At 41.2% G+C, this 24398-nt stretch overlaps 2 protein-coding genes across 2 annotated transcripts; both read right to left on the bottom strand.

Annotated features, from left to right (window-relative positions):
• Nucleotides 1-13482: 13482 nt before the first annotated feature.
• Nucleotides 13483-14920, bottom strand: LOC143710747 (uncharacterized). Its single transcript, XM_077201876.1, has 2 exons — nucleotides 14799-14920; nucleotides 13483-14264 (listed from the first exon to the last, which is right to left on the bottom strand). The coding sequence occupies exons 1-2, from the start codon at nucleotides 14799-14801 to the stop codon at nucleotides 13593-13595; spliced, it is 675 nt and encodes a 224-aa protein (XP_077057991.1). The 5' UTR covers nucleotides 14802-14920; the 3' UTR covers nucleotides 13483-13592.
• A 4074-nt stretch (nucleotides 14921-18994) lies between these two features.
• LOC143710746 (uncharacterized) lies at nucleotides 18995-20358 on the bottom strand. Its single transcript, XM_077201875.1, has 2 exons — nucleotides 20229-20358; nucleotides 18995-19695 (listed from the first exon to the last, which is right to left on the bottom strand). Exons 1-2 carry the CDS (start codon nucleotides 20229-20231, stop codon nucleotides 19024-19026), a joined length of 675 nt encoding a protein of 224 aa, XP_077057990.1. The 5' UTR covers nucleotides 20232-20358; the 3' UTR covers nucleotides 18995-19023.
• Nucleotides 20359-24398: the final 4040 nt, after the last annotated feature.

The following is a 24398-nucleotide window of genomic DNA, read 5'->3' as shown; positions in this document are numbered from 1 at the left end:
AGGTGCATTAGTCTCACTGACAGGCTGGTGAGTGACTGTGTACACTGCGAGATGTTGGTCCTCTGTCAGCTCAGTTCTGCACACTTGGTCTTTGGCTACTGACATGACAGATGCGATAGCAATGAGTTGGAAGGGTACTGTGAACACTGTGTTGTCAGTGTGCCCTTCAGGTATCAGTGCAGGTGGGATGGGCCCGATGATAGGTAATACAAGTTCAAAGTCATGAAAGTCGTGGCTCACTAGCCATCCTAGCCTGTAGGATCTGGGGATGTTGATGTTCGTTGCTGTGCAGTTGTTGAACAGAATGTAGACTACCCGAGATGACACTTCTGTGAGGGGTGTGGCTTCGAGTGTGATTCCCAGGTTTCCACATTCAGGTGAAGGTTGGAAGAAAGCCAGCTTGTGGTTTAAGGTTTGGCCACGTCGCATGATGAGCCGTACAGTGACCCCTTTAGTATAGGCCGGTATCACTGTTCTCTGTTCGTTAATTAGGGTGCAGACTTCTGGGATGGTCTGCCCTGACAGTAGATTTTCATGATCGATGAGAACAGGTGGTTGTAAAGTCATTGGGGCCCATACCACTTCATTGAGCATGTCCACATGAGCTTTGAGACGAAGCAAAACGTCTGCTCCAATGTAGACATCGTGGACCGGATCCGGTAGGATCAGGAAGTAATGGGTCAGGCACCGGTTATTCCACTTTAATTTCAAAGCACAGATCCCTTTTGCAGCTATCATGGAAGATGGATGTGCGTTGAGAGGGAAACGTGTGCGTTTGCTGGTATAAGGCAGGTACGGTGTTTTGTCAATGATTGCATTGAATAATGAGAGACTGATGGCTGAGTTGTCTGCCCATAGTGCAAGGATAATGTCTGTTGTGGTTATATCTTGCAGTTGTAGGTCAGTCCTGACCTGAGGGCAGTAGGTATCAGAGCCTCGGCTGGTTTTGAAAGTACAGAGTAGTGAACTTGACCCCTGATCAGCTGTTGTGACTGGGTCGTCATGTCTGGCTGAGGGAATTCCCGTGAACCCTGTGACCTGACATTCTGGCTGAGCAGACATGTGTGGCTGGAGGGGGAGGGGTTCACGCACCTGAGCCCAAACTTGCAGGTGTTTGAAGTCCAGTAACGGCTCGAATCGATCCAGCAGGTCTTTGCCTATGAGAAATGGATAAATGTTCATTGGCGAAACGTAGACAGGGTGTACTAGGCTCATAGGACCAATTGCCAGGTGAATGGGAGCTACGTTTCTTAGTTGAATGTCATTTTGGCTGTATGACTGCACGTTCAGCTCACAAGTGTGGAAGTTAAGAGTTCGATTTTGTCTTAGAGCTTCAAATTTGAGTCTTTCAAAGAGTTGAGCCGAAATTAGCGTGAGATCGGAGCCGGTGTCCACCATGGCTTCGATTCTCACCTCCTTTTCCAAAGTGATGGTTAGGTAGAGTTCCCCAGGAGTTTTGGTGTGGGGTCTTGCGTGTTGATCGATAAACAGTGCGGGTATGTGTCGTGTGGCTCGTTGTGGGTGCAGATTAACAAGACAGCACTGTCTGGTACCTTTGTGTGAGCGCTGCTGCAGTTTTGTTCAGGAAGTGCAGCGTTTTGTTCAGGAAGTGCGGTTGTCAGCCGGAGTGAGTGAGGGGTGTTGTCAGTTGGTGATGCAACGATGAATTCACTAGTCTGTGGCAGACAAACAGTGTTCTGGGGGGCTGTCAGTTGGAGGGAGTGAGTGGAGCTGTCACTTTGGGATGTAACAGCGAGTTCCATAGTCTGTGGTTTGACAGTGTCTGTGGGGCTGTCAGTGGGAGGAACGTTGGGAGTGGAGTTGGCTTCAGGCCTAAGGTTTAGTCATGCGGTGTCTGGTTTATCTTTGTCATCCTTGCAAGGTTTCTTTTGAAGAAACTCTCTCAGCACGCTCAGAAGTTCTGCAGCTTCAACCGTGGCTGTGTTGTTTTTGTTGGATTTTGGCTCCAACCGCAGCTTATCAGTGTCACGTCGAGAGGGGTCCTTCGACCGGCTCTCTGGGCTTAGTGTTCGGGGAGATGGAGGTCGGCTCCTTCTGGGTTGCCGGCCGGCTTCCCAGGTGCCCCCTTCCGTTTGGTTGTGGGAGGGGCGAGGCCGGTCCCAGAATTGCCTAGAGTGGTCGTTCTGTTGCCTTGGGCGAGCACCCCCACAACCGCGCTGACCTCTGTTGGCCTGAAACGGTCTTGACTCTCTGTTGACAGGTTTGTAAGTGGGGTGCTGTGCGCCCTCTAGGGGCAGCTCTGAGCGGCGCTCAGAGACGGGGCAGATTGTGGGGTTTCTCACAGTCTTTTCAGAGATAGTTCTTTGTTTGGTGTATGCTTTGTGAGCCAAGTCACGCAATTGTTGAATTGACATAGTCCTTGGCTCAGCCAAGACTCCCAGATGATGGGAGAGGGTAGGGTGGAGATTCCGCAGAAACAGGTTCTTGAAATTCCAGTCCTCTTCCATGCCTGGCTCATTGCGTGATCCGAAGTAGGCTTGTCGGAGGCGGCCGTAGTACGCTTGTGGCGTTTCGAGCCGGGCTTGTTTCAGGTCCATTGCCGCTATGATACCTTGGTCTGATTCTGGATCGGAGAATTCACGAATCAGAGCTTGCCGCAATTGCTCGTAGTCCATCTTGACAGTTTCTGGTTGACGGTCGAGGAAGCTTCTCACGTCACGGCTTGAAGTGATCCTGAGAAGATACAACTTATCCCAAGTAGTGGCGTTGTCCACAGTTTGTAAGTGAAAATCAATGTCTTTTAAATAAGAGTGTACATCGTGACCTCCTGCTGGATTGGGAGTGAAAGTCGGGATGTTTCTAGCAAGCTTGTCCAGTTCTTTGGGGGCCGTGTGGTGGCCGATGGCCTTGCCCTTCGGTCTGGGGCCCTGCTCCTCTTCAGCTGGTGGGAGCTCGTAGCGGCTGGCTAGAGTGGTGCCGCGCCGTGGGCTTGCTTCCCCTCCTTCAGCTTTGGGGGATTGGCTGAAACGTGCAGGCTCGCTGGTAAGGGGAAACGGAGTGATGGGTGTTCCCCCCTCCAGGTTGCCCTTCAGTCTGTAAGGATGTTTCAGTTCTCTGTGGACAATGTCAAGTTCATCTTTTAGATCTTGTCTCTGTTGGACAAGCTCGTTAATTTCAGCTCGGGCTGCTTGCAAATGTCTTTCACAGGCCTTGGCTTTGGCCTCTCTGTCCTTTAATTCAATCTCTGCTCTTTTCAGCAGAGCGTCGCCATGTAGCAGTTTGTCCTGGAGTTCCTCCATGGTCCGTTTTTCCGACTGCAACCTCTTGTCTGTGTCCGTGCGCAGATCCTCCAAGACCTTTTGCAGTCTTTCCACTTCCTCTTGTAATTCTGGGCGCGTTTCGTCCTTGGCTTCAGCCTCCAGAAGTAGCTGATCCAGACGTTTCTGCGTGTGGTCCTTCTTTTTGCGGGCCTCCTTTAGTTGAGTCTTTAGTCCTGCAATTTCCTTTTCCAGATTGGCGTTGTCCTCCTCCGCCAAGCGTGCCTGTGCCGCTAAGTTGTGAGCTAGGCTTCCGATTATCCGGCTCCATTCCTTTGAGCTGTAGGCCTGCGTGGGGTCGTTGGACATTAGCTGGTCTACTTCGGCGTCCAGTTCCTGTCGGGTCAGGGGTTTTGGGTCGCCAGCGTCCTTGGGCAGGCAGCCGGTTGTCATGGCTCCTAACCAAGCATCCAGATTGCTCCAATGGGCCGCAGGACTGGAAGCGCGTGACATTTTTGCTCACTGTAGGGCGAGAGAAACACAACACACACAAAAAGGGCCAATCCAAGCTTTTGTTTTGTTTTTGAGGCTAACGAGCCGTAGTACGGCCGTGCCGTCTATAGAAATTTTGGCTAACTGCCGTAGACAGTTAGGTGGGCCAATTTATGCAGGTCAGCGTGGGACCCGAAAATAGAGGCTGCCTGGTTGTCACTCTTATTGTTTAACTTCCTTGGGGTCTCTGAAAGAAACAAATCACAACAGAACAAAACGAAACAAAGGAAAAGAAGATTGAGAGGGGAAAGCAAAATCAAAATATCGCAGTGAAAATAACACCTAAGTGAATTGACCTGCTCTGTAGCGTAACCTCTAAGAACTAAGAGGGTGTGTCTTAGGGGGAAAGAGGTAACCAAACGCTTAGAAAATCTATCCGGGGGAATGTCTGATATTCTGTGGCTTATATTAAGTGTCAGGGTTTTATACAAATCAGTTTTGTTTGTTTTTTTACCTGAGGTGAACTGGGGTCGAACCAAGCTGGACCCAGCAAGCGTGGTCAAACTTTCCGGCGCCGCCAAACACTTGACCGCCGTGACTCCGGACTCCTCGTTGCTCTGGTCACGGTTACGCCCTCTCAAACAGCGCGTGACATGTAAACACAACCTGGTAATCTCCGAGGTATCAACCGGCCGACCGCACTGCAAAGGTGGGCGGGGCCCAGAACCCACCAGCGAACTGGCGTGGCGCTTTCGCCTATGGTTTGTGCACCGTTCCCAACAATTGACTTGTGCGATGGCTTGATGGTTGACCCTACAAAGCACCAGATTGCTGATGTCACTTACTGCGTGCCGCAAACCGTGGCAGAGATGAAAGAACTCGAGAGTCACCGCACGGTCAGTGTCGGCGACGCCAGTCAGCAGACTCGCCCACCGAGATCAACCAGGACTCCCACAATCCACCGCAGATGCTGAGGTTTTTACCTATACAACAAAAAAAAATGGAATGAACAAGGGAGCTTAAAGGGAATTAAGATTTTCCTTCTTAAACCAAATTGAGTAATTTAGGTATGTAAAACAGAAACTACAATAAACCTGAGGAGGGGTAAGGTAGTAAGAAAATTAGAAAAACTAATTTACCTGGACAGGAAAACTAAAATAAAAGATGAACGGCTTTTGCCAACTGATGATAGCACAGAAATATATTAGACAGGATGGTAGTTATTGAAAAATAACCTAACCCGATTGGAAGTTAGCAATAACTCAATGCAGGTGGAAGCCGGAAATGGGAGCGGTAGGTCGCTGTAGTGGGTTTGGAGCCTCAAGGGGGCGCACTTCCTCTCTGTGGTTCACCTGGACTGTTTGACACAATTTAAATTTAAATCAAAATTGGTTTAACTTAAATCCAAATGAGCCTGGGGGAGATTGAAAGAGGATTAGACTGATTTCTTATAATAATCATAACAACACTGAAGTCATTCGTAATGATTATAAAATAATCCTCTGGAAAAGCATAAATGAAAATGATTTCATACAGTTTAAGTTCAGTAGAAGGCTGATAGCTGGCTTGAGAAGGGTATCTGCCACTAGGTGGCGTCTTTCCTTTCAGGGGGCTATTAATGATTGAAATGTGAGAAATTTATAGTGGAGGAAAACAAAATAAATAAAAATAAAATAATAATAATTGTTTCAAATCAACTCTAGATACACTGGGGAGGGAGAAACAAGAGTTTGTTTTGCAGAGGAATCAGAATGATTTCTGATAATAAATCACCATACTACTGAAGTTATTAGTACGATAATAAAAATACTGAGGAAAAAAAAACTGAGGAATTCTATGACTCAAGCCCCAATTCACTTCCGTGAATTGTACTTAAAATAAAATGTCTCAGCCCAAAAGGAGGATTGTTTTGCGAACTAGCAAGCTGTAAATGCACGTATGTATTTAGGCAGCTTATTCAACAATCATCGCAGTAAATTTGGAGGAAAGTACGACCGGGAGGGAAGCACTGGGTAGCAGGTCCTACCTGCTATTGCCCACGCGGTGGCGGTGTCGCGCTCACCCGAGCCAAACTCACGAGCGTAGTAATTTGAGACTGACGCGCGCCTGTTAAGGAAATCCAAAGTTTCCTCGCGTACAGAATACAGATTTCTACACGATACAAGTATACACACATTCGACAAGTATACTTTACGAAGATCACGGCGGATCTCTTTGTGCTTGGTCTGCACAGAAAATGAAACGGGATTTTCCACCGGGTAGCTAAGCCAGCGTTTTGAAACCCGAAGTTATCGTTGCTAACGATATAAAATAAGGATCTTTTACTGACGGGAGGATTCTCACAAAATATACCGGTAATACGCCTGAGTGAAGATTTCTTCGTTCAAACAGGACTTCGAACAATATTAACGTACCACAGGCAAACGAAAGAAATGTTTTTCTTTTCCTTAACCTGGGCCTTTTAAAATATTGTGACTGCAGTTTTCATCACATCCAGTAGTGTTAAAAAGAAATGCTTTAGACCTCTTTCCGGTGTGGCATGGCTTTTGCCTTGCTCAGTTTTTGAGTCGACTATAACGTTACACAATGCAGACGCACGTACGCAATATTAAACTCTCAAAACACACATGACTATGAATCTGAATATTGGTCTCAAAATGAAGTTTGAAAATGCCCGCGTTCTTCCACCATAATATGTAGCGACAATGACTTGTTTTGGGGAAATTATTTGCTTAAATGGGGAATAATATTCATCAGATCATGAATATTCATTGTCTACATACATTAAATTATCCCAAATAGGGAATAGACTAAACCTCACCGTATATGAACAATTAACACGATTGTTCGTATTAATTATTAATATAGGTCGGTAAATTCATATAAATTATGCGAGTAAATTTTGATATGATTCAAGTTCAGTTATCACACAACCTGTCCGTCCAGCGGACGTGGAGAAGACTTCCTTTATCACAATTTACTAGCCCAGGGGTCGGCAACCTTTACCACGCAATGAGCCATTCGGACCCGTTTCCCACAGTAACGAAAACGCTGGGAGCCACAAAACCCAATGAAATAACACTGCATATAAGTTTATTTATTTATGTATTGTCTTTATTATGTATAAACAAACTATAATGTGTTGCATTTATTAAATCAATGAATGACTGCAGAGAAAACAAAATTACATTTCTGCATGCAACAAAAACATTTTGAACTCCGAAAAAAAGACGTTGGCTTGAAGGTTACTTTCAAGTAAAATAAATTAAAATACTCAATGACTAAATTTATGAAAAAACGCCGAACTTAAATTATCCATCGGCAGCAAACCAAAAATGCCGTCCTCTCTCTGTGTGCCGTCATCATTTTAGCTACTGGCGCGTGCAGTCAGCTGTCAACCTGAATAATAAAAGGACTACTTTAATGAACAATAATAAAAAAAAAATATGAATATACGGTATACAAAATAATAGGCAATTAAAATATTTATCATACTTGGTTAATGTGATTTCTGCTCCTGAACCTCAGCGCACAGCGTCTGCACATCAGGGCTGTATGCCGTCACCTTCATCTTTACGCAGGATCGTAAACTGTCATCTGTGAGGCGTGCGCGATGTTTGCTTTTAATATAGTTCATGTTGGAGAACACCTGCTCACATACGTATGTGGATCCAAAGATCGACAGGACTCCAAGTGCATACTTTTTCATGTTCACATAAACGTCGGGGATAGCATTCCAAGTTTCGAACACAAGTTTGTCAGGTTTGGGTAGGTTTTCAATATCACGCCATTTGTGATTCTGAGCAAGAACGGCCTTCTGACGGGCAACATCTTCAAGGTCTGCTGTCAAGCGTTTAAACTTGGACACCCATAGATGCAATGCTACCACATCTTTAAAAATTTTTTTTTTCGTGTTCGCATTTATGAGGAAAAAACAATGTATTATAACGTGCGCGTTAGTTGAGCTGTATGTGCGTCTTGTGCGATATGGGCTGCGCGATGCTATTTTACAACACGTCAATTCCTCAACTTCTCACGAAATACGTGAAAGTGGCCGGTGAACTGGGAGAGGAATAGGGTAAAATATAAAGCTACTTACACAATGTGTATCTGATATGAATAAAACGTGTTGTCTTTTTATAATGGAAAGGACCATTATTGCCGCTTCCATAGACATCAGTGTGTATTTTACAAACTCAAAATATATATTTTTTGCTAGTACTTATGTGTATTTAAATGTCTGAAACCTAAAATAAACATTATGTGGTTGAAAACACTGAATAGTTGTGATATATGACAGCACTGAGCGCGTCTGTCTCTGGCTCAGCGCCAGCCAAATCGCAACAGCACGGTTGAATTTAGCAGTTGATCACGTGATGCACTTCTAGCGTACGCTCCAGGGACCAGCCAAGACTGATCACACCGGTGTGTGATCATACGTGCGAAAATGTTAAAAACGAACGAATTAAAATTAAATAAATTTTAATCAATTAATTACTCATTCATTATTTTCAAAAGCCACAGGGAGCCGCATCAGAGAGATGAAAGAGCCGCATGCGGCTCCGGAGCCGCGGGTTGCCGACCCCTGTACTAGCCGGTACACAACGAAAACACACTGGTGGACTTCGGCCTTGTCGATGACCAATGCAAGTTACGCCTTGCGAGTAATGCGGTACCAAGTCCTGAGGACTTTTCTATTCCTTCAGAGGTATGTGTGTGTGTCTAAAATGTAACCCCGGTCATTTTACTTGCCTTTTGTTAAATAAGCGGTCGTTATGAACATTTTAGATATTTCGATAATATATCAATCGTATGCTTAATGCGGGAGACTTGTGAATGTGTAGTGTTGACGTGCGGGCCGGGCGACACCGTGTGGTGCCTGTGTGTGTGTGTGTGTGTGTGTGTACGTGCTTGCGTGCAGGCAGGCGAGCCTGCGAAATGATTCGGGGTCAGAGAGAGAAGCGGTAGGAATGTGTGTTTGGACGAACGACTGAAAACTCTGAAATAATTGTTCAAAATTATTGTACAAATACGATAATTATCGTACATCTGGCAACACTGCTGGCTGATGACAGTTCCCCCTCTCCCCTGCCGTGCCACACCCACTCCCTCCCTTCTTCTCAGAGCCATCCACGCCCATTTAAGTTGCATTTTTCAAAAAGATTGTGAGCTAGACTTGAGCTGAAAGAGGGGGGTTTCATGACGCTTTAACAAAATAATAGTCCTATGGCTCTACGTACCCAGGTACGTTTTTATATGAGACTGGGTTGCTATATCACAAATGCAATAGCATATCATAAAAGCAAGATTACACCATAAGTTAACCATAATTAAACTAAACCAGTTCTACCTTCATGCAGCATATTCTCTGGAAGATTGAAGGCATTTTACAACAGTTCCCACGGGAACAATTTATATATGACAGATTTATGCTAATCAATGACTAGAACATAGTTAACTCCACATCAGCAACGCAAACTCATAAACTAAACCATTCAGAAACATCCTGTTGCCTTCTAGTTGTTGTCAGTTCTTGAGTCTCTCCATCATTGTCTGACTCCCGTTTGAACATAAAAGGCTGAAGAGTTTCTGACATTTGTGAGTGCCTGTCTGTGTGAGGTAATCAGAGCTGCTAACACTAACTCCTGAAGCTCCGCCCTGTTTTTGAAAGGGCACCAGGGGCCTGTACCATGAAGGTAGCTGAACAAACTCGGGGTTACAGGATTAGTTTTGAGTTGACAAAACCGAACCGATGCAATCAGGCTTTATTGGTACCATGACGCAGCTCATCAACTTTCTCTGTCAACTCAGGCTTTGATCTTAACTTATGATTAATCCACGAGCGCGTGCACATAAAAGAGTGACGTCGGCACTGAACAACCAATCGCGTTCGAAATGGATAGAGCGAGAGCTATATATTTTTCCGCGGAGGAGCAAGAGATAATTATTCAAAAATATGAAGAATATAAAAGTGTTTTTCAAGCACGCAGTAACACTGTATCTGCTGCCAAAGCAAGAGAAGATTCTTGGAGGAAGATTGCGTTAATGCGTAAGTTAAACAATTAATGTAAAATGATGTAATCATATTAAAAATGTATTAAATGCTAAAATAAACATGTGTGTATTCGTGTTGATATACATGCATGCATGCATACTGTACATACTTGTGTGTAGATGTATGTAAAATGTGAACGTATAGGCTATTCCTAAGAAAGATTGATATTCATATATTTTTAGATGCAACCCCAACTCCAAACGTTCTTGGCAGCAGATCAAGACAAAATATAAAAATATAATTCAAAGTGGTGAGTATTTACCACAACCTTTTATTATTTTTGTGAACATTTATTCATAAAAACTTGTTTGCAGCAAACAGAAAAAAATGTGAAATCAGGAAAACTGGGGGAGGGCCACCTCCTCAAAATTACACTGTGGCCGAGGAGTTGGCGCTGAGTAATAATAAGGGACGGCCGATTATGGATGGCATTGCAAGTGCTGTACAGTCTGACCCTGGTGCTGGCTCCTCGAAGCAAGTGACACTGGGTATGTGTGTGCAATGCATTACTAATGTTTTAAAAAGGGTTAAATTTGGCTGAATCTGTTCTGCAGTAGAGGGAAATACAGTGTCCCTGTTGAAGCCAGCACACATGCACACAGTCTCCCACACAGAGGTCAGTATATGCAGCAGACAGAACACCATGAACATAGCCTGCTTTATAACAGTTATGCTTTATATTTGCCTTTTATTTATTAGGGTGAACCAAATGATGAAGACACTCTGTCTGTGTGTTCTGAGACAGTTGCTGAGGTGAATGCACAGGGCTTTTTATTACGGCACACATTTGAATGTCATAATTAAGTGACTGGCCCTTACACATCTCTTTTATTGTAGGATTTTTCACAACCTGCCCCAGAAACTGAAGCCTCTACCTCAATGGGCTACAGAAGGAATGTGAACAAGGTAATGCTTTAAACCCTTGACATAAATTACAGTCAGTCCTATGTTTGTAGATAGTCATGCCACTTTTTGTGATTTGATCAACCTCCAGAAAACTTGTAATGATCATGTTTGTGGTGGAATTGTTTCAGGTGGAAACAGACTCAGTCAGGGCCCTTTATAAAAGGAGCCTAGAACTAGACTGTGAGCTAAAGGAGCTAGACTGTGAGCTGAGGAGGCTCCAAATTAAAAAAATTAAATTGGAGATCAAACAGCTGGAAAAAACAGATCTCCGTTTGTGAACGTTTTTTTAAACAAGTAACGCTTTAGTATGAACACTATGAATGTCTATTAATGTAATTTTCTTGCTCTCTTTCTTCCTCCCTAGCCACATGACCAATAAAACAGTTTGAGTCCTATCTGCAGTGTCAGTGTGCTTTTATTAAGTAAAATATTGTGTAATACAGAAAAGGGGAAAAATTTGTAAGTTTTGCCATTAAAATAAAAAATGTAAAGTGTACTCTACCAAATTTAACTTGCCTTCCTCAAAGCGCTGACACAAAATAGTCTCACGGAAAATGCGTGAGTCATGCACTGAGCCAGGCCATTTGGAATCCAAGCTTGTGATCATGCATTCATGATCACAAGTCATCTGCAGATGAAATGTACAGTAAATCATTGTCCTATCTGTTAGTTACTATTTATTTAAAGATTGATATCAATGCAAATAAAAATAATTTCACATAGGGTATAGTAGCCCTACCTGAACATTAAGGCTGTGAAAGGACTTTCTGTTCACATAATCTGCCTCATGTTCTCCTAGAGCTGTGGAGATTGCAACATGTGTGCAGTCTATTGCTCCTCTGACTCTAGGGAATCCTATCATAGGAATTAAACATATATATTTAAAACATTTCTTAACAGGTAGCTACTGCAGACTATTGTATAATAGATTTCTAAGTGTGAATTTTTTTTTTTGAAGAAAAAAAAAATTGTGTGAAAGGCTACATTTGTTCATGTGATGTCACCCTATCAATATATCTTAACGGCAATTTTATAAAAGCCCTCTTTTATGGACATGGTGGATAAATGTCCAGGGAACACAATGAAGCTATTTATGTACCCCTGCAGAGCGAGGACCACCTTGCGAATTGTTCGACAGAGCGTGTTTTTCCCTAGATTCTCTGCATCACCGACCGCATACAAGTATGTACCACTTGCAAAAAACCGCAACGCAATACATACCATTTGCGGTACAGTAAGTGCATGGCTTCGACGAGTCACATTTGTTATGTGCGGCTCAAGAAGTTCGCAAAGATAAGACATTCCTTCCGCGGAAAATCTGTATCTTTCATACAAGTAAATATCAGGAAAGTCAAAGGGATTTTGTCTGTCCCTAAAAACTCTTTCTCGACGAAGTGCTCGTCTAACAATTTGCGCGGAGATGTCCACGGGATTTGGGAGAAAAGGTGAAGCCATTGCAACAGAGAACAGACGCTGGGAATCAGTTACGTCACCTATATGTTTCTTTGCTCACAGCTGATTGGTCAAACTTCAGTCTGAGCTCTCGAATCCAGAACTTAACCTGCCCCGGAGCAGGCTAGCCGTGCAGCGTAAGATACCATGGCAACGAACACCGATTAAAGCTGAGCTACTTTCATAGTACCTAAAACCCAGAGTTGGCGGAAACTAAGCTGAAACATAGCTGGCTAGCCACCTAAACCGGCTTCATGGTACAGGCCCCAGCTCATTTCCATTTAAAAAGACACACAAAAACAAGCATGTTTTTGCTTATCCCCAAAAAGTGACAATTTTAATGGTGCAGTGTGTGATTTTAGCGGCACCTAGTGGTGAGGTTACGAATTGCAACCAACAAAATTTACAGTGGCCGACAGGAAAATATGTCATCGTCGGAGACAGCAGGGAGTAGCCAGTTCAGCAATGAGGTTTCTTTACAAGGATAAATTAAGAAATTATGTTTACTTAATTATTCAGTAAAACTATATACTATTTTGAATATTATTGCTACTTGTTCATCATTGTGTCAGTTTTATTCACTGAACTTAGCTTGCTTCCTTGCAAAAAGAGCAACATACTAACGAAACGTGTTTGTCCGTTTAGGGCTACTGTAGAAACATGTCGGCGCATTTCAACGCAAGGGGATGCGCGGTGTATGTACATAGAAACTGCTCATAAAGTAATACAAATATAACGGTTCATTAAGTAAGGTCTTTATACACCACTGAAAACTTATTTTTCAAGATAGTGACGAAACGCGCTCTGTAGCGCTGTTTGTTCGCTGTCAACTACGGTAGAAACATGACAAGACAATATGTCGACCTCCATAGAAGGGGGTGCCGGCGGTTATGGAGATATAAATCTCTCATTCTAAGGTTACAAAAACATAACGGTTCATTATGCAAGGTCTTTATACACTACTGAAAACATAGTTATGGATCTTATATTGCATTTCGGTCAATAGATCCTCAGAAATATTACACATTGCACCTTTAACATGCTATAAATTATCTGCAAGGAATTTTGAGCTAAAACATCACATACACACTCTTTTCTAAATTTTACCATAAGGGTGTCCTCCCTTGAGATGTGGCCACACCCACCAATGTCATATTGCATCAACCAATTTTATCATTTAAAGAAAAAGTTAATCTTTAAAGTCGGTTTTAATGTAAAGTGTAAACCCATCAAGAGCAGTACAACCAAACATAAACGGCCCACTTTACCTGCATTCACTACATTTATTTTTAAGAGTATAGCCATTTGCTATTGGAAGCTATTGCCAAAAAGTCTCCAAACAACAAAAACATGGGAATGTTCAGGTTATTAAATATTACTTTATTGTAGGACACAAAGAATACACAAGGAATATCATGATTATCCTATTTGAATCTGCTCTTCCACCAGATCCAACTCATCTTTGAGTCTCAGTGCCCTCCTCCACATTTTTTCTTGGGGAGCACTTCAGTCTTCTGCCACAGACTTGGAGTAGTAATACCAATCACACCGTAAGCAATTCTCTGTCCAGCATTCCCACTGAGTTTACTCTCCTCATCTGAACCCATTCCCAGATCATCTTCCTTCTCATGAACCACCACCGCACGTCCCAGAATGGAATAAGGCCCAAAGAGCTTGGCCCCTGGGAGCTTCAGGAACTGCCTTATAACTCCTTGCTCAGAAGCAAAGTTGCCCAGGTCTCCACGATGATGAGGGTGGTCAATGCCGTGTGGGTTGTAATGAGGACCAACACTGATGCTCCCTTGACTGAGGTCTCCATACCGATGGATGTGCATGGCACGCTGTTGATGATCGATGGCAGGCAAACCACGGAGGTTGATTTTCACTTCTAAATCTCCATTGGGGAAGACCTGCTTGAAGAGGATTTGCCCAAAGATCTTTGGCTGGCAAGGTGGCAAATTAGGGCTGGGAGTTACTTCACAAGTGGCATAGATTGTGTTGTCGAACTCCACGACTTCCGGCTGTGGAGCTTCGGCAATCGAACAAACCGGATTTTTAGAGAACTCTCCTCCTTGTATATGCAGGACCAGCAATATCAGAGGGAATATTAGGATGATTTTCTCCATATTGATCTTTAAAGCCTACAATGAAGAGTGGATTTAGTGAAATCATGTCATTTGGGTTAAGAATGTAATATTTGATAGAATAAAAAGTCAAAGCTTTGTTGCAGGGAGCTTTGAGCGTGGAAATTGCATTAAGTAAAATAGCACAACCAGATTAGTTTGCAACAGAAAACCATATAAAAGAAATTACATTTATTTTTGAATTGTAATTTACCCTTGTGAAAAGGTGTGCTTATTTGTATTCAATATGTACTTGTAGCTAGTACTTATTCTTGAGAGTATACTAAAAGGAAAAAAAGAGAAAATAATAGGTCTACTGGCAGAGAACATAACATTGATGAAATAAAAAGCCACTGAAGTGTACTTACTACATACAGTACACTTTCAGAAGCATGTTTCTTAATAAACAAGTCAAGCACTTTTAAAAAGTTCACTTTGCAAATATAAAACTAAAAGTTTATTTTGTACATCGTTTTAATCTTTTGCAAGTGCTTTAAAGTAGTAAAGAATGGAGAGATAAAACACATGCCAATAACAGCAAAGGTACATTACCATATAGGTGAAAAGTTGTCCTTAATCTGTGTGGAGCCTGAATATTGCAGTCACAAAAATACTACTACACTTTATCCGTGTGCAGTCCTGAACTGGGGTAGAGAATGATCCTTTGCAGTCCCACTTTTGGTTGCTCTTTTAGGAACTCATGTGGAGCTACAAGTTAACCATGATAGTCCGTTAGCCTGTTAATCACTGATTAAGTTCACCTGTGTTTCATTTAGCTCCCTTTGTCTGCCTGTGTTTATATAGCATTCAGTTCTTTGTTTTGCCTTGCACAATATGTTCTCCAGTGTAAATTATCTCTATTGTTTTGTGTTTATTAAAATAAGTACTGCTATAGATTTCTCTTCTCTTAATTTGGTGACTCAAGTGTGACGCATTAATTCTTTGTGTACAATTCCACTTGAAGTTCATGCTTGACACCACTTCTTATAGCAGATATTAATTTCTCATAAGCGATTATCTGACATTTGTTCTTTTTTAAAGGAACCATTTCTACAGACTCTCTCCCAAGCCTGACAAGCCTATATTACACATGCAATTGGGCTGTTATTTAATTGTCTTTGAAGGAAGAAGTAAAAATGTTTGGGGGAAATATTATTTTATGGGATCAATGTTAAAATCCCTTTTTAGTAGAGTGAATGCAGGTAAAGTGGGCCACTTTTTGTTAAACTTGTAATTTAGATAACTAGTTGTGTTTTGTCTTTTCTTTATTACTTTTGTTAACTTTAAGGTCCAACTTTAATATTTAATTTTGAATACAGTTCAAAATTATGTGTTATTTTCAAGGTAATATGTGTTATTATGTGTTAATATGTGTTATTTTCAAGGTATAAAGCAATAAACATTTTGAGATAAATTGGTCTGGTAATGTGAGCCATCCCTGATTTATCAAAAATGATCCTGTATCTTAAAAACACATGATTTATTAACACATCAATCAAACATATTCCACAGCATATTTACCAGACCCAAAAGCATATAGATAGGCCATGATGAGTAATATTCATCAGTTCACTCAGTGCATGTGTAAAATTCAAAACAACTGATAGAAATATGATGTGTTGACTTTAAATTTGATGAAATTTGAATATCAGATATGCGAATATGGATGAAAATGAACTATACATTAAAAATGCAACTACAAAACATGCAACAAAAAGGCTAACAAATTCAATAAGAGGAACATTTAAAATGGTAACCATATTGTAAAACTTTTTTTTCTGTCTGTTTTCTTTAAACACTGTTAATTAACTTAAATTTTGTCCATATTTTAAAGCGTTATATTCTGAATCTACATTTTGCTCCTCTCATCCTTTCTTCACTCTACAGATTAAACTTAATTCCTTGTCTTATTTTCTGCTCTTTTTTTCATTTGAGTAGGTAAAGTAGATGACCTTTAACCTTCAGTAATTATACTCAAATTAGACAGTAAATCCCACTGGCCCACTTTATCTAACACATTGAGCCAAAGTGGGTCAGCAATATTTAAAGGGGTGGTTGAATATTTCACTTTTTTAAACTTTAGTTAGTGTGTAATGTTGCTGTTTGAGCATAAACAACATCTGCAAAGTTACGACGCTCAAATTTCAATGCAAAGGGAGATATATTCTTTTTAAAAAAATCACTTTTTGAGGACTACAACAAACTTCTTCCCGGGTTAGTGACATCACTAACCCTTAAATTTACATAAACCCTGCCCCGGGGAACATGCAACAAAGGGAAGGAGGCCATGATGATGATAAGAACAGGAAACGTTGCCGTAATAAAACACATTTGGGAGTCTGCTCAAGCAGTCGCATGTGTCTTTTCAAAATTATTGCAATACACTATATCACAAATGCAATAGCATATCATAAAAGCAAGATTACACCATAAGTTATCCATAATTAAACTAAACCAGTTCTACCTTCATGCAGCATATTCTCTGGATTTGTAGGTATTTTACAACAGTTCCCACGGGAACAATTTATATATGACAGATTTATGCAAATCAATGACTTGAACATAGTTAACTCCACATCAGCCACGTAAATTCATCAACTAACCATTCAGAAACATCCTTTTGCCTTCTAGATGTTGTCAGTTCTTGAGTCTCTCCATCATTGTCTGACTCCCGTTTGAACATAAAAGGCTGAAGAGTTTCTGACATTTGTGAGTGCCTGTCTGTGTGAGGTAATCAGAGCTGCTAACACTAACTCCTGAAGCTCCGCCCTGTTTTTGAAAGGGCACCAGCTCATTTGCATTTAAAAAGGCACACAAAAACAAGCATGTTTTTGCTTATCCTCAAAAAGTGACAATTTTAAAGGTGCAGTGTGTGATTTTAGCGGCATCTAGTGGTGAGGTAACGAATTGCAACCAACAAAATTTACAGTGGCCGACAGGAAAATATGTCATCGTCGGAGACAGCAGGGAGTAGCCAGTTCAGCAATGAGGTTTCTTTACAAGGATAAATTAAGAAATTATGTTTACTTAATTATTCAGAAAAACTATATGTTATTGTGAATATTATTGCTACTTGTTCATTTTTGAACAAGTTTTTGAACGGCGCATTTCAACACAAGGGGATGCGCGGTGTATGTAGATAGAAACTGCTCATAAAGTAATACAAATATAACGGTCCATTATGTAGGGTATGGACCAATCAGACACACACTAATTATTCATTATATACAAAGGTTTATGAAACTCCAAAACTAACAGCCCAAATGAACAAACACAAGGGCAGAAACAGTGTCATGTTACAGGGCATGATAAGGAGATTTTACGACCTCCGAGGAATGTGGCCACATGCACAAGAGAGAGACTATGGAAGACAAAAACCCTCTTTAAAACAGACTTTGCTGCATTAATCATAGACTAACTGATCAATACATGAACATGCATAAAACTGTGAAAGAAACAGTGTAAATGGTTTACTGTCTCGTGTACTATTAGGTATATATTATGGTATGTATCCTGGTACATGGGCGTAGATTACGCGGGGGACGGGGGTGACGTGTCCCCCCCCCACTTTTAATAAAATGTAAATTCGTCCCCCGCACTTTTTCATAGGGCAAATGTGTCTATGACAAGCTGAGGTTTCCGCAGGTGTGTATAGCGTGCCCTACATCGAGATTTAAAATCGAAAGAGTCAAGGATAGTCTATCTACATACGTGACTTTCAAGCTTCCATGGTAATTAGTCACTCGTGCATTAGCTTACGACACGCCCATGCTCGCACCCGCGTCGAATCCATCAGTTTCATAGAGTTCAAAACGGCAAAAAAACTCTTCACTCCTTTTTCACGAAAAAGTCAAGCACTGTAAGTAAGTTGTCATGTGGTATCCGAATTGTGTTGCACAATGATGAATACCTCTGCCTATTTCTCTTATTGAATAATTAACAAGTTTTGTTGTAAATTAAAAATATTCACTATACCCGCACAAACGTGCACTATTTTCAATCTTTTTTTATTCGTAATGTCTTTTATTTTCACAGATATGTTATCAAAGCCCTTCAAATTAGAATAAACATGGTGATTGTTAATGCTGAATTTGTATGTTCATGCATTAACAGCCACGATCTGCTTGAATCAGGCAATAACATGTGTAGACTATGATGTTTACTATAATTCGGTAACACTTCACAATTAGATAAAAAAGTTTGTAGACAGACTTTAAGTTCACTTGAAAAAGCCTAACTAGAAAGTTTGAAGTATTTTTAAAAGCTTGACGTTTGAAGGTTTTCAATTGGAAAGTTTTAGTTTAGTAAGACAAACTTTAGGCTATTAAGGAAATGTTGTTTTGCCAAAAGAAGAACTTTTATTTTAAGTAAATGTTATTTTTAAATCAGCCTACTTCAGTTTGATATTTAACCATATTATCATGCTTCTCAGTAACACTTATAATTTGAATAATTGTAATGATCAGATATCTAAATCAGAGAATATCATAGGTTTGGGTGGTTGACGGGTGGATTATTTATTTTTAACAGTGGATTCGGGGGACTCTAAGTGCACCAGATTAATGAATTTATCTTTAAAATGTACAAAATTTGCATTCACTACATTTATTTTTAAGAGTATAGCCATTTGCTATTGGAAGCTATTGCCAAAAAGTCTCTAAACAAAAACATGGGAATGTTCAGTTTATTAAATATTACTTTAATGTAGGACACAAAGAATATCATGATTATCCTATTTGAATCTGCTCTTCCACCAGATCAGACTCATCTTTGAGTCTCAGTGCCCTCCTCCACATTTTTTCTTGGGGGGCACTTCAGTCTTCTGCCACAGACTTGGAGTAGTAATACCAATCACACCGTAAGCAATTCTCTGTCCAGCATTCCCACTGAGTTTACTCTCCTCATCTGAACCCATTCCCAGATCATCTTCCTTCTCATGAACCACCACCGCACGCCCCAGAATGGAATAAGGCCCAAAGAGCTTGGCCCCTGGGAGCTTCAGGAACTGCCTTATAACTCCTTGCTCAGAAGCAAAGTTGCCCAAGTCTCCAGGATGATGAGGATGGTCAACGCCGTGTGGGTTGTAATGAGGACCAACACTGATGCTCCCTTGACTGAGGTCTCCATACCGATGGATGTGCATGGCACGCTGTTGATGATCGATGGCAGGCAAACCACGGAGGTTGATTTTCACTTCTAAATCTCCATTGGGGAAGACCTGCTTGAAGAGGATTTGCCCAAAGATCTTTGGCTGGCAAGGTGGCAAATTAGGGCTGGGAGTTACTTCACAAGTGGCATAGATTGTGTTGTCGAACTCCACGACTTCCGGCTGTGGAGCTTCGGCAATCGAACAAACTGGATTTTTAGAGAACTCTCCTCCTTGTATATGCAGGACCAGCAATATCAGAGGGAATATTAGGATGATTTTCTCCATATTGATCTTTAAAGCCTACAATGAAGAGTGGATTTAGTGAAATCATGTCATTTGGGTTAAGAATGTAATATTTGATAGAATAAAGGTCAAAGCTTTGTTGCAGGGAGCTTTGAGAGTGGAAATTGCATTAGGTAAAATAGCACAACCAGATTAGCTTGCAACAGAAAACCATTTAAAAGAAATTGTATTTATTTTTTAATTGCCATGTACCCTTGTGAAAAGGTGTGCTTATTTGTATTGAATATGTACTTGTAGCTAGTACTTAATCTTGAGAGTATACTAAAAGGAAACAAAGAGAAAATAATAGGTCTACTTGCAGAGAACATAACATTGATGAAATAAAAAGCCACTGAAGTGTACTTACTACATGCAGTACACTTTCAGAAGCATGTTTCTTAATAAACAAGTCAAGCACTTTTAAAAAGTTCACTTTGCAAATATAAAACTAAAAGTTTATTTTGTACATCGTTTTAATTTTTTTGTTGTGCTTTAAAGTAGTAAAGAATGAAGAGATAAAACACATGCCAATAACAGCAAAGGTACATTACCATATAGGTGAAAAGTTGTCCTTAATCTGTGTGGAGCCTGAATATTGCAGTCACAAAAATACTACTACACTTTATCCGTGTGCAGTCCTGAACTGGGGTAGAGAATGTTCCTATGCAGTCCCACTTTTGGTTGCTCTTTTAGGAACTCATGTGGAGCTACAAGTTAACCATGATAGTCCGTTAACCTGTTAATCACTGATTAAGTTCACCTGTGTTTCATTTAGCTCCCGTTGTCTGCCTGTGTTTATATAGCATTCAGTTCTTTGTTTTGCCTTGCACAATATGTTCTTCAGTGTAGATTATCTCTATTGTTTTGTGTTTATTAAAATAAGTACTGCTATAGATTTCTCTTCTCTTAATTTGGTGACTCAAGTCGCTAGTTGCACGTGGCCGCCATGTCGGATTTACGATCAGCGAGTGTGCGGTTGGACACTTCCGGTCTCACTTTACGCCGGTGCAGGGAGCCGGAGAAAGCCGAAAATGATCTCTTATAGTTGTTTATAGAATCAATTATATCACTTAAAATACTACTAATATATATATTACTATCACACGAGCAAATGGCAATTAAATGCACGGATGCATAGTCAGATTAATGAATGAAATACAACTGTTCACGAACAGAAGATTGTCTTGGACTCATCCTGCACACAATGAGAATTATGCCTACTGTCAATATAGAGTTACAACTACGATTAGAGTTGTTTGCATAAAATACCACGTGAACATTCACATGTCTGCCCTGTGATAGGCTAATTTATCTCCATAAATACTATTTTCTCAATTCAGCGCATAAATTTTCACTTGCATCAATTGCTTACTCAATATCACATATTTTACATACATGCTTTCTTTGCATCAATTATCTTTATAGATAAAAACAAAGGTGGAAAAACAAATCTTAATAATTGTGATTAATTTACATTTTTAACTGTAGTTAACACAAACAATTTAATATAGCTAAGTTTATGTTAAACGTAGTAAAATACTGTATTATAAACACCAGACAGATAATGATTTATGAAACAGATGCTCTTTATCTCACTTGCACAAAATAAATGCAGTAATAACATAGAAACGCATAGGTGAAATACATTGAAAATTATATGCATTTAAATAACATACTAAAACATAAAGAGTTAGCAATAATAATGTTACCAAATAAAGTAATGCCGACTACAGACCCGGGTGTTTTGGGTCTGGTTGATTAAGGGGGCTTTTCCACTGGGCTCGTTTGCTGCGGTCCGAGCCCGAGCGCGTTTGTTCCCGGCGCCCCCCGCAGCGTTGGTCTGGTTTCACACTCAACTTGATTCTATCGAACTCTGGTGCGTTTGCGTGCATCTTACGTCATTGCAAACGTGCACGGCGCATGATAGAAAACACGACGCGGGTCAATATATTGTGTTTTTTATTAATTTGGTGCCATTATTCATAGCTGAGTAAACAACCCAGGTTAACTGTGTGTGTGTGTGTGTGTGTTTCGCATAAGCTGTTTTTCCGCTGCTTGCAAATGGACTCTTTTGAGGAGACAGTGGATTTCCATTAATTTGTTGCCCTGATTGCACGCACTATGCGCGAATACACTGCAGACTCACTCTTGCTCGTATCCAGGGTAAATCTTCATCCCTTACGTGTGTTTTATTTAACTAAATACATCATAATTGACTAAAACGTATGCGCAGGATACTTTACTTCCTGAACAAGTGCGCACCCGAGTCCGTGTAGTTTTCACATACACGCGAATCGCAGCACGGTTCGGGAGCAACCGAACTCAGACCACCTCCTCCAGGTAGTCTCGGGTTCGGTACCCCAGTGCGCACCCGGGTCCCATGACAGGGTTCACATTAGCGATTTTTCATGCGAACCGTGCCCCGTTCCGAACTAAACTGCCAGTGTGAAAGCCCCCTAAGTCATCCCTCCGGATCTTCTGCCCGTACCGCAGTGGCAACGGGGAATGCACGAAAGCTGACTTTGTTGTAACGTGACGAAACGTAACGACACACAACAATGAAGTGCTGAGGCTGTCATCCTCTGAAAGGCAAGTCCTCTCTCCTGAATCCTAAAAATTGCGTGCAGCATGAGTCCAAGACAATCTTCTGTTCGTGAACAGTTGTATTTCATTAATTAATCTGACTATGCATCCGTGCATTTAATTGCCATTTGCTCGTGTGATAGTAATATATATCTTAGTAGTATTTTAAGTGATATAATTGATTCTATAAACAACTATAAGAGATCATTTTCGGCTTTCTCCGGCTCCCTGCACCGGCGTAAAGCGAGAACGGAAGTGTCCAACCGCACACTCGCTGACCGTATATCCAACATGGCGGCCACGTGCAACTAGCAAAGTGTGACGCATTAATTCTTAGTGTACAATTCCACTTGAAGTTCATGCTTGACACCACTTCTTATGGCAGATATTAATTTCTCATAAGTGATTATCTGACAGTTGTTCTTTTTTAAAGAAACCGTTTCTACAGACTCTGTCCCAAGCCTGACAAGCCTATATTACACATGCAATTGGGCTGTTATTTAATTGTCTTTGAAGGAAGAAGTAAAAATGTTTGGGGGAAATATTATTTTATGGGATCAATGTTAAAATCCCTTTTTAGTAGAGTGAATCTCGTTCTTTGTCTACTTCTCTTCCTCGTTCTCCTTTCGATCACCGCTTCCGCATAGGCTAATGCGTTCCCCTGGGATGGAGCTGCTTTCACTTGGCTGGCATGGATCCACTGCGGCTAGAGGTCAGTCAGAACACCTGTCCTCGTAGCAGCAATAAAAGTGGATGGTCCTAAGTAGTTCAGCTCACAGAGTTTCGTGGGCTTCAAATACCTTATCAGCACCTGTTGTCCTGGAATGAAAGGAGTCGGCTTTTCTGAAGGAAGAGGGAGAGAGAGAGAGACATCACCATTTATGCCATTCAACGTTCTAACTAGGGAATCCACGTAATCCGCGATGATCACCTCCGTGTCACCTGTGGAGAGATTGCCAGCGCGACCTCTGACCCAAGGGGCCGGGAAAGGTCTACCCATCAGAATTTCAAATGGAGACATTTTTGTGGTTGCCGATGGAGACATTCTAATTTCCGTCAATACGGCAGGCAGCAAATCAACCCAATTTCTGCCTGTATCTAGACACGCCTTATTCAGACGTTCTTTTATCGTCTTATTGGTCCGTTCCACGTTCCCTGAGAATTGCGGAGAATAGGGAATATGGAAATGCCAATTAATATTAAGTTCTTTGGCTAATAATTGTGTGACTTTTGAAGCAAACGGAGTTCCATTATCACTTGCGATAACGGTTGGAATACCGAAACGCGGTATAATTTCTTTTGCAAGAACCTTTACAACCGTCTGCGCGTTTTCTTTGCCACACAGAAAAGCTTCTAGCCACTTCGAAAATCGATCAACAATCACGAGCAAATATTTGTGATTTCCACATGAAGGCATGTGTGTAAAATCGATTTGTAAATATTGAAAAGGAAGCTCAGGATGCGGTAAAGCGTCATGGCGGGTTGCCTTGTGTCTGTTTGTTTGTGCACACACCAAGCAAGCATCCAATATCAACAAAGTATTCTTTCGAACATTTGCTATGCAGTATGATTGATTCAAATTTTGGATCACTTTTTCTTTTGACACGTGTGATACCCCGTGATAATGCCTGCACAGCATTACAACGGTGGATGCTGGTAGAGCGATTCTACCCTGCTTGTCTCTTAAAATACCAGCTTGATCTGGTTTTACTTCGTTCGCGGCCCAATGAATCAAATCGGCTTGCGTAGGATTAGCTTGTAGTACTTTAATGTCCAAATCATTAATTCGCGACAAATTCATCATAGGCACTTCGGTGTTCTGTTCATTTACGTATGGACTAAGTATGACTTCTTTAGCAGCTCATTTCGCGACTTCATCTGCAAACCTGTTTCCCTTGGCCTCATCAGATTCACCTGTTTTATGACCAGGTACTTTAATGACAGCAAGTTTCGATGGTTGCTGTGCTGCACTGATGAGCTCGGCCACGATGTTATGATGGGAAATTAGTTTTCCGTCGGAGGTTTTGAAATTTCTTTCTTCCCACAATTTAGCGAAATCATGGACAGTGCCGTACGCGTATTTGGAGTCAGTGTATAAATTGATGCACTGACCTTTTGCCAATTGACAAGCTCTCGTT

Source organism: Siphateles boraxobius, unplaced genomic scaffold (assembly GCF_051911475.1).
Source record: "Siphateles boraxobius isolate OS27281-9 unplaced genomic scaffold, OSU_SipBor_1 48, whole genome shotgun sequence".
In the NCBI taxonomy this organism is placed as follows: domain Eukaryota; kingdom Metazoa; phylum Chordata; class Actinopteri; order Cypriniformes; family Leuciscidae; genus Siphateles; species Siphateles boraxobius.
This window is presented reverse-complemented; position numbering and strand designations above follow the sequence as displayed.